Source organism: Rhinoraja longicauda, chromosome 31 (genome assembly GCF_053455715.1).
Source record: "Rhinoraja longicauda isolate Sanriku21f chromosome 31, sRhiLon1.1, whole genome shotgun sequence".
In the NCBI taxonomy this organism is placed as follows: domain Eukaryota; kingdom Metazoa; phylum Chordata; class Chondrichthyes; order Rajiformes; family Arhynchobatidae; genus Rhinoraja; species Rhinoraja longicauda.
The window spans coordinates 28,569,147-28,579,162 of record NC_135983.1 but is presented as its reverse complement, the minus strand read 5'-3'; the positions used below and the strand labels follow the sequence as shown (position 1 = coordinate 28,579,162).

At 50.4% G+C, this 10,016-nt stretch overlaps 1 protein-coding gene across 1 annotated transcript in view; it reads left to right on the top strand.

Annotated features, from left to right (window-relative positions):
* The window catches only part of ccn1l1 (cellular communication network factor 1, like 1), a 9,753-nt gene extending 3,654 nt beyond the window's left edge, over positions 1 to 6,099 (top strand). The window contains exons 2-5 of the mRNA XM_078425905.1: positions 125 to 338; positions 1,746 to 2,111; positions 4,332 to 4,525; positions 5,797 to 6,099. Coding sequence (XP_078282031.1) covers positions 125 to 338; positions 1,746 to 2,111; positions 4,332 to 4,525; positions 5,797 to 6,099 — 1,077 coding nt within the window. The remainder of the gene's footprint in view (positions 1 to 124; positions 339 to 1,745; positions 2,112 to 4,331; positions 4,526 to 5,796) is intronic.
* Positions 6,100 to 10,016: the final 3,917 nt, after the last annotated feature.

Below are 10,016 nucleotides of genomic sequence, written 5' to 3'. Positions count from 1 at the left end.
TGAGCAGCGTGAGCCTTGGGGCAGACACCTGCTTGGGTCTGGGTTACACTGAGCTGCTGATGGAGCTGTGGTTGGGATAGCATTGCTGCAGAGGCTGACTGATGTTGATCTTGCTCACCCCCAGGTGCAAGGAAACTGTGGACCCGAGTGCCACTGCCCCGACTCTGCTGTCAGCTGTGCCCTGGGCATCAGCCTGATGCTGGACGGCTGCAACTGCTGCAAGGTGTGTGCCCGGCAGTTCAACCAGGACTGCAGCGCCATGGAACCATGCGACCATGTCAAGGGCCTGGAGTGTAACTATGGGCCGAGCGACGGAGCTGCCAGAGGCATCTGCAGAGGTAAGCCAGCCCTGCACCCTTGCACCCTGCAACCTGCAACCTGCACACTCTTGCACCCTGCACCCTGCACCCTTGCACCCTGCAACCTGCACCCTGCAACCTGCACACTCTTGCACCCTGCGCCCTTGCACCCTGCACCCTGCACACTCTTGCACCCTGCAACCTGCACACTCTTGCACCCTGCGCCCTTGCACCCTGCACCCTGCACCCTGCACACTCTTGCAACCTGCACACTCTTGCACCCTGCACTCTTGCACTCTGCATGCAGCAGTCAGTGGATATTTTTATCGTCTTGTTCATGTCCCAGTGTCTGTTTAAATCGTTATCATGGGCAGCACGGTGGCGCAGCGGGTAGAGCTGCTGCCTCACAGCGCCAGAGACCCGGGTTCCATCCTGACTGCGGGCGCTGTCTGTGCGGAGTTTGTACGTTCTCCCCGTGACCTGCGTGGGATTTCACAGAGATCTCCAGTTTCCTCCCTCACTCCAAAGACGTGCAAATTTGTAGGTTAATTGTAAATTGTCCCGAGTATGTGTAGGGTAGTGTTAATGTGCGGGGATCTTGGTTCATTGCGGGCTCGATGGGCTGAAGGGCCTGTCTCCGTGCTGCATCTCTGAACTAAACTAAACTAAGCCTATCCCACAGCCAACAATGGACCATTGTGAACTCTACATTTCCTTGTTATTGTTTCTTTTTGCATTATATGCATCAGGGTCTCCCATGAGCTTCTGTGACTTGAAACCTGTAGTTTAGTTTAGAGATACAGCGCAGAAACAGGCCCTTCGGCCCACCGGGTCCCTGCCAGCCAGTGATCCCCGCACATTAACACTATCCTACACACACTAGGAACAATTTACAATTTTACCAAAGCCAATTAACCTACAAACCTGCACGTCTTTGGAAACTGGAAGTCCTGGAAAAAACCCATGCAGGTCACAGGAAGAACGTACAAAACAGACAGTCCCGTAGTCAGGATCCTGACCGTGGGTTCTGTCTGTGTGGAGTTTGCTCGTTCTCGCCGTGACCGCTTGGGTTTTCTCCAGGTGCTCTGTCTTCCTCCCATATTCCAAAGGTGTTCAGGTTTGTAAGTTAATTGGCTTCTGTAAATGATCCCTGGTGTGTAGGATAGAACGAGTATGAATTGGTGATCGCTGGTCGGCATGTGCTAGTGGGCCGAAGGGTCTGTTTCCACGCTGCATCTCTAGACCAAACTATCCCATGAGAGTTAACCTCCATCTCTTTCTCTGTGACCCTGGGAAATTTGCCAGGTTGCCTTTTGAAAGTAGTCCTCAGGTAATGTGCGCCTGGAACAAATAATCTTGTAACTTTTGCAAAGTTTGGCCCTGGAGGTTTTTAAGCCTCAAAGCCTAGTTTTGTATGTTGAAGATGGCATTTTTTAAATTCCGCAGCAAAATCAGAAGGAAGGCCGTGTGAGTTTGCGGGGAACATCTATCAGAACGGGGAGAACTTCAAACCCAACTGCAAGCAGCAATGTACCTGTATCGATGGCGTGGTGGGGTGCATGCCCTTGTGCCCGCAGGAGTTCTCCCTGCCAACCCTGGACTGTCCCAAGCCGCGGCTGGTGAAGGTGCCAGGCCAGTGCTGTGAGGAGTGGGCCTGTGACACCAACCACATTGGCGAAGACTCTGCAGACAGCACCGAGGAAAACGAAGACTCAATGAGTTACGAGGAGATGGGAGAGCAGCCTGACATAGAGCCTCTCTCGAGCAAGGAACTGACCGAGCTCGTCAGAGCTGGCCTGCACATCGAACCAGGTAAGGCGGCTCGCATCTTCTCCAGCACACCAGTTACTTGCAACATGTTTGTAGAAGTATATACACTGATGAGCCAAAATATTGTGACCGCCTGCCTAATATGCTGTTGGTCCTCCGTGTGCCGCCAAAACAGCGCCGACCCGCCAAAGACGGACTCTACAAGACCCCTGAAGGTGTCCTGTGGTATCTGGCACCAAAACATTAGCAGCAGATCCTTTAGCAACACACCCCACAAGCCTTGCCGTTTCAGAGATGCTCTGACCCAGTCGTTTGGCCATAACAATTTGGCCCTTGTCAAAGTCGCTCAGGTCTTTACTCCTGCCCATTTCTCCTGCATCCAACACATCAACTTCAAGAAGTAACTGTTCACTTGCTGCCTAATATATCCCACCCCTTGACAGGTGCCATTGTAACTAGATAACCGATGTTATTCACTTTGCCTGTCAATGGTCATAATGTTTTGGCTGATCAAACGCTGATCATATGTCAAGCCACTGATTCCGGGATCATTCTCATGTGTGTAACTGTCGAACCTGCCCACTGTGTGTAACAGATGTTCGATAGATCATCTGTAAAGTTTACAGTTGATAATCTGTGGTAAGAGGTATGCTTGTATTGTTCGGTGCTTTAAGTCTGTGCATTAAGCACCAGGACAGCCCCCCCCCCCCCCCCCCCCCCCCAGGACTGGAGAGGGGTCTCGGCCCGAAACGTCACCCATTCCTTCTCTCCAGAGATGCTGCCTGACCCGCTGAGTTACTCCAGCATTTAGTGTCTTCCTTCGATTTACATCAGCGTCTGCAGTTTTTTTTCTACACAAAAAAGCTCCCATTTCAGGCATTGTGTCCGTGCTGTGCTGATTAGGGTAGGTGTGGTGTCCTGCCATGATCCTCACTGATCGTGTTCCAGGGTAAGCAACATGACCTCCCCCCTCCTCAGAGATTTGACTCATCATGTTCATATTCTAGGAGCAGAATTAGGCCATTCGGCCCATCGAGTCTACTCCGCCATTCAATCATTGCTGATCTATCTCTCCCTCCCAACCCCATTCTCCTGCCTTCTCCCCATAACCCCCGACACTCGCACTAATCACGAATCTGTCCATCTCCACCTTAAAAATATACATTGACGGCCTCCACAGCCTTCTGTGGCAATGAATCCCACAGAGTCACCACCCTCATCTCCTTCCTAAAGGAACGTACTTTAATTCTTCTGAGGCTGTGACCTCTGGTCATCGGGCAGTGGTGAATCAGGGTGGTGAATCTGTGGAATTTAGACTTGAGTCATTAGAATCTCTGGAGATCATGGATAGATAATGTTTCAGGTCACCTACCCATGTTCTTCAGAGATGCTGCCTGACCTGAAGAGTTACTCCAGCACTCTGTGTCTTTTCGCTGGTTATTAGTACCTTGTTATGAGCATCTCTTGTTAACCAGAGGCCAAAGGAGATTGTGTTTTTTGATGAGGTTTAAAAGACATTTTGCCAGGTACATGGATAAGAACTGTTTAGAGGGATATGGGCCAAACGTGGGTAAATGAGACGTCCATCCCGGCCACCTTGGTCAGCTTAGATATATTGGGTTGAAGGGCCAGTTTCCACGCTGTGTGACTCTGTGACTCTTTCTGTGGTGGTAATGAGTTCATTGTGTAGGAAGGAACTGCAGATGCTGGTTTAAATCGAAGGTAGACACAACATGCTGGAGTAACTCAGCGGGACAGACTTCTTCAGACTGAAGAAGGGTCTGGACCCGAAACGTCACCCATTCCTTCTCACCAGAGATGCTGCCTGACCCGCTGAGTTACTCCAGCATTTTAGACAATAGACAATAGGTGCAGGAGGAGGCCATTCGGCCCTTCAAGCCAGCACCGCCATTCACCGTGACCATGGCTGATCATCCACAGTCAGTACCCCGTTCCTGCCCTCTCCCCATATCCCTTGACTACCTTGTGTCTACCTCCATGGTGGAGCAGCCCGTCTCCGTGGAAGAGTACACCTCCGTGGTAGAGTGCACCTCGTGGTGGAGTACACCTCCGTGGTAGAGTAACCCGTGGTAGAACAGCCCGCCTCTGTGGTGGAGCAGCCCGTCTCTGTGGTAGAGTACACCTCCGTGGTAGAGTGCACCTCGTGGTAGAGCAGCCGGCGGTACTTTGTTGTTGGCCGTCTCCTGTTAGCCAGAGGCCAGAGGTGAGTGTGTTTGTGACGAGGCTCGCTTGTCTCTGCAGCGTGGAGGGTTCGGAGCGGAGAGGTGAAGTCCAAGTGCCTGGTCCAGACCACCGAGTGGTCCCAGTGCTCCAAGACCTGCAACATTGGCATCTCCACCAGAGTGACCAGCGACAATCCCCAGTGCCGGCTGATGAAGGAGACCCGCCTGTGCCAACTGCGCCCATGCAACCTGCCGCTCAACACCAACCTCAAGGTAAGACCTGCACCCAGCGCGCGCGGCACCACGCCCGGCCGCCACTCGCCCAACCCTGCTTGCCCCAAATACCCACCTCTCTGGCTGAGATTTTGGTGCCTGTCCTAACATCACCCTGTCTGTTTCACATTAGGTAAAGGTGCGGAATAAATGTGAGTCCTTCTAGTTTAGTTTAGAGGTACAGCGCAGAAACAGGCCCTTCGGCCCACTGGGTCCGCACCGACCAGCGATCCCCGCGCACTAACACTATCCTACACACACTGGGGACAATTTATAATTTTACCGAAGCCAACTAACCTGAAAACCTGCACGTCTTTGGAGTGTGGGAGGAAACCGGAGCACCCGGAGAAATCCCACGCAGGTCACGGGGAGAACGTACAAACTCCGCACAGACAGCACCTGTAGTCGGGATCGAACCCGGGTCTCCGGCGCTGTGAGGCAGCAACTCTACCGCTGCGCCATCGTGCCACCCTATCACAATGTTTGACAACATGGTGGCACAGCGGTAGAGTTGACCAGTTAGCACGCAACAAAAGCTTTTCGCTGTACCTCGGTGCATGTGACAATAATAAACTAGAGTTACTGCCTCACAGCGCCGGAGACCCGGGTTCCATCCCGACTACGGGTGCTGTCTGTGCGGAGTTTGCACGTTCTCCCCGTGACCTGCGTGGGTTTTCTCCGGGTGCTTCGGTTTCCTCCCACACTCCAAAGACGTGCGGGTTTGTAGGTTGATTGGCTTTGGTAAAATTGTAAATTGTCTCTAGAGTCAAGTCAAGTTTATTTGTCACATACACATACACGATGTGCAGTGAAATGAAAGTGGCAATGCCTGCGGATTGTGCACAAAAAAATTCAATTACAGCATATAAATTAAAATTAATACAGAGAAAAAAAAAATGGAGTCCCTGGAGTTATAATAGTTAACAATCGTGATGGCCTGTGGGAAGAAACTCCGTCTCATCCTCTCCGTTTTCACAGCGTGACAGCGGAGGCGTTTGCCTGACCGTAGCAGCTGGAACAGTCTGTTGCTGGGGTAGTAGGGGTCCCCCATAATCTTGCTTGCTCTTGATCTGCACCCCCTGATGTATAGGTCCTGCAGGGGGGCGGGTGCAGGGATCGCTGGTCGGCACGGGCGCGGCGTGTCTGAGAGCCTGTTTCTGCGCCTTCTCTAGATTCAGACTGAGGTAGCCGCGTTGTGGGTGTGGCGAGCCGGGCGGTGACGTGGGGGAGAGAGTACTTGTTATTGATCTGTCCACGTTCCTGCTTTGCAGAGGGGCAAGAGGTGCCTGAGGATGAAGAAGGCCAGGGAGGCGGTGCGCTTCACCTACGCCGGCTGCACTAGCGTGCGGCGCTACAAGCCGCGCTGGTGTGGGTCGTGCACGGACGGCCGCTGCTGCACGCCCTCCCTCACCCGCACGGTCCACGTGCGCTTCCGCTGCGAGGACGGGGAGACCTTCTCCAAGAGCATGATGTGGACAGACAAGTGCCAGTGCCACTACAACTGCGCCTACCAGAACGAGATCTCCTACCCCTACTACATGCTGCACAACGACATCCACAAGTTCTCAGAGTAAAGGCCGCGGTCAGACGGGCACAACTCACCAACTCTGCTGCCTTGCCACTGGCCACCCTGCCAGTGCAGTGCATTCACCCACCTACGCAACCCCCAACTCCAGACTGACGCCTCTCCTCAGCATTGCTGCCCCGACACCTTCAACCCTCTGTGTCCTGTCCGTTGACTGGCAGTTCCAGTGGACCATGTCCACTGCAACCCCTGTAGATCTTCACTCCTCATCCAAACCTGGTCTTTCGCTGATTAGAGATGTCGTTATCATGCAAACCATTAAAAACTGGACGATTGTATTAACCAGAAAGGATGTTGGGGGGGAACTCAAGGTCATCCATTGATCCAAAGAACAGACCTCGTGTTCAAGTTTGCACCTCCTGAAAATTATTTTTGTTCAAAAGAATAACGGAAACACAGACGGGCTGGGTGTAACCAGGAAGCACTTCTTCCAGCGACCACTGAATAGGTTAGTTGGTGACGTGAGTCTCTTCTAAACCAGTTTCCAGGCTTGGTCTAGAAAAGATCAAATTAACTGCAACTAAAAAGAAATTTGTGTTGACATTTTCGCCCTGCCTAATTTAATCAGAGTTAACGTTGTTGTAAATAAAGCTACAGATGGATTTTTAAAAAAAGGTATTATTTAAGGGCATTGGACATATTTTCTCTTTGAAGTTGAGAAGCAGGATTGACGTATCTACCCAGTGGATATCTAGATGCATGTGATGCAGACGACGCGAGGATTTCTTCTTTCTGAGTTGTTGCTGGTCTCTGTGCTTCCCACAGTATAATGTAGAAACCACCCAGATCACACTGAGGGCTGGCCATCTCCAAACCCAACCACGTGCATCTGCTCCATGACCTATGGCACGGTGGCGCAGCGGTAGAGTTGCTGCCTCGCGGCGCCAGAGACCCGGGTTCCATCCTGACTACGGGTGCTGTCTGTACGGAGTTTGTACCTGGGTTTTCTCCAGGATCTCCCACACTCCAAAGACGTACAGATTTGTCGGTTAATTGGCTTGGTATAATTATAAATTGTCCCTAGTGTGTGTAGGATAGTGTTAATGTGCGGGGATCGCTGGTCAATGCGGACTTGGTGGGATGTATCTGAACTAATACTAACCTCCAATGGTTGAAAGTAGCTGTCAGTGTGGAGTTTGGAGGTGGCTACCCCTCAGGTCGACTACAGAGCTTTATATAAGACTTTGCTTTAGAGACGTCATTGAGACATCAACTTCTTCTGAAAATATGTTCAACTGCACCAACAACTCCTGGTTAGACTCCAAGACATTGTGCCGTAGCCCTTGTGAATGAGTTAGTGCATCAAATGGAGAGTGTGGGTCTGCCTGTTTAACGTTAGAGAGGGTCTGCAACTTTCCACCTGTGATTGGCATGGGTTGATGAAGGGAGACTGAGGCTGGGCTATCGAGCAACAAGGCCCAATGCTCCAATCTCTCTCCGTGAGATCTGCAAGGACATTGTATTTCATTTCCCGATGTTTGGGTTCTCTTATTCGCCTCATGCCACACCATTCTCACAAGGAAACAAAAATTGTTGTCAACCTATTGATGTCAACTTTCTAAATCCAACTCCCAATCTGAACTCTGTGTGTCAGTGGGAGTAGAGTGGTCACAGATGGAGTTGTCCATGTTTATGTTCCATGGAAGTCAATGGAGTTGGACATGACCCATTGGAGTTGGACATGACCCATTGGAGTTGGACATGACCCATTGGAGTTGGACATGACCCATTGCACTGAGCTAGAGTGGTTGGATTTGGACCTCTGGTTTATCCTCTAAGCTTCACTCTGCCAGTCCCAAGTTCCACCAGATGGTACATGAGGAAGATGCAGCAATATATGACCACACGAGTTCTGCTAAATATTGAGTCCCCTAATGGACTCTTCATATCTTTTGACTGCCATGTTCTTGGGACGTTCTTGGGAGATACTTTGAGTTGTCCTCATCCATCCTGTAACAACATGGCTGCCTGAAGATTGGCAAGTGGTCGGGGGCAGCACGTTGGCACAGCGGTAGAGCTGCTGCTTCACAGCGCAATAGACCCAGGTTCGATCCTGACCTCTGGTGCTGTCAGTGTGGAGTTTGTACGTTCTCCCTGTGATCTGCGTGGGGTTTCTCCGGGTTCTCCAGTTTCCTCCCACATCCCAAAGCCTTACAGGTTTGGAGGTTAATTGGCTTCTATAAATTGTAAATTGTCCCCAGTGTGTAGGATAGCGCTAGTATACGGGGTGAGTGCTGGTTGGTGCGAGCTCGATGGGCCGAAGGGCCTGTTTCCGCTCGGTATCACTAAACTAAACTAAAAGTCCCGACCTCTTGTTCTGTGCAATTGGAAGTGCGTACATGAAGACTATTACAAGTCTTCAATTGGTCAAATATTGAGACGCTTTTTCAGCAGTTAAGAACAAGGGGAAACATCCTTGAAGTTAGAATCGCAGCATGGTCGAGGTGACTTGAGAGGCACTTTGTCCACAGGCAGTCACAGCAGAATGAAACCCTCTCTCCCAAACGCCCATGGATGTTGGCCAATTAGACTTTCATAAAGGCGATTGGCAACTGTTTGACAAATAAGGGTGTTAAGTATTATGGATAAAGACTAGCAAATGTACAGATCATGTAGTAGGTCAGACTAGATGGGCAGAATGGCCTCACCCTGATGCTAAGGCCAGGTGGGGGAACGGGCAAATGTTTAGCTGTGATATTTAATATTATTGGGGGGGGGGGGTGGAACAGAGGCCATGTTGCACAAGATTGTGTTACATTGGTAAACAGATGGAGAAAGGGTTTGACAAACGCTTTAACTATGAAGGCAATAAAAATAATATCTGTTATTTATGGGGTTTTTAGGGGTGGGCTGAGCGGCCCATTTTTTTCTAGATGCCTAAAATGCTGACTGACTGTGGGAGATGGAATTGGAAGCTTAACGATGGGCTGTATTATTATTGAGAAGGTTTTTAACTTAGGCCAATTAAATCCAGCTCAGACGAACTAGATATCCCATGAGAAAGCAGAGCCCTGTCTTACAAGGAGACTGCTGGAAAAGGCCAGGGAGTTATCGCCACCTACACGCTACATCTGTTATGGCAGGGTGGTGCAGCGGGTAGAGCTGCTGCCTCACAGCGCCAGAGACCCGGGTTCCATCCTGACCACGGGTGCTGTCTGTACGGATTTTCTACGTTCTCCCCGTGGGTTTTCCCAGGGTGCTCCGGTTTCCTCCCACACTCCCAAAGACGTATAGGTTTGTAGTTTAATTGGCTTCGGTAAAGATTGTAAAATTGTCCCTCGTGTGCGAAGGATAGTGTTAGTGTGCGGGGATCGTTGGCCAGCACGGAATCGGTGGGCCGAAGGGCCTGTTTCTGCGCTGTGTCTCTAAACTAAACTAAACTAATTAGAGATAAAACTCTTGAATGTGCACTGTACAACGTGAGATGTGAATATTTGAGTTTCGGGCAGCTAATGCTTGTGCACTGAGCAGTACCTGACTGCAGAAAGTCCTATTTAACTTGTACTCCTGTTACTTCCCTCAAACAAACTTCACTGCTGTGGAGTGATCCGATGGAACATGCTTCATTGTTGAAGTGCGATGAGAAAACTGTAGAGGGTCACGTCTAGTAAATATTCTGTGTGCGTGTGTATATTTAAAGACTTTTGTTTTGTTCTGTATGTGTTTTAATATATTTCTCGGTGTCTTCCAGTATTACTGTGATGTGGAGATGTGGCTGTAATGTTAACCAACCTATGTTAGAATAGATGTGTGTACCAACCAGCACTCTGTGTGTGTGTGTGTGTGTGTGTGTGTGTGTGTGTGTGTGTGTGTGTGTGGTTACTAAGCTCATAAGTGAAATGAGCAGAATGAGGCCATTCGGCCCATCAAGTCTACTCCGCCATTCAATCATGGCTGATCTATCTC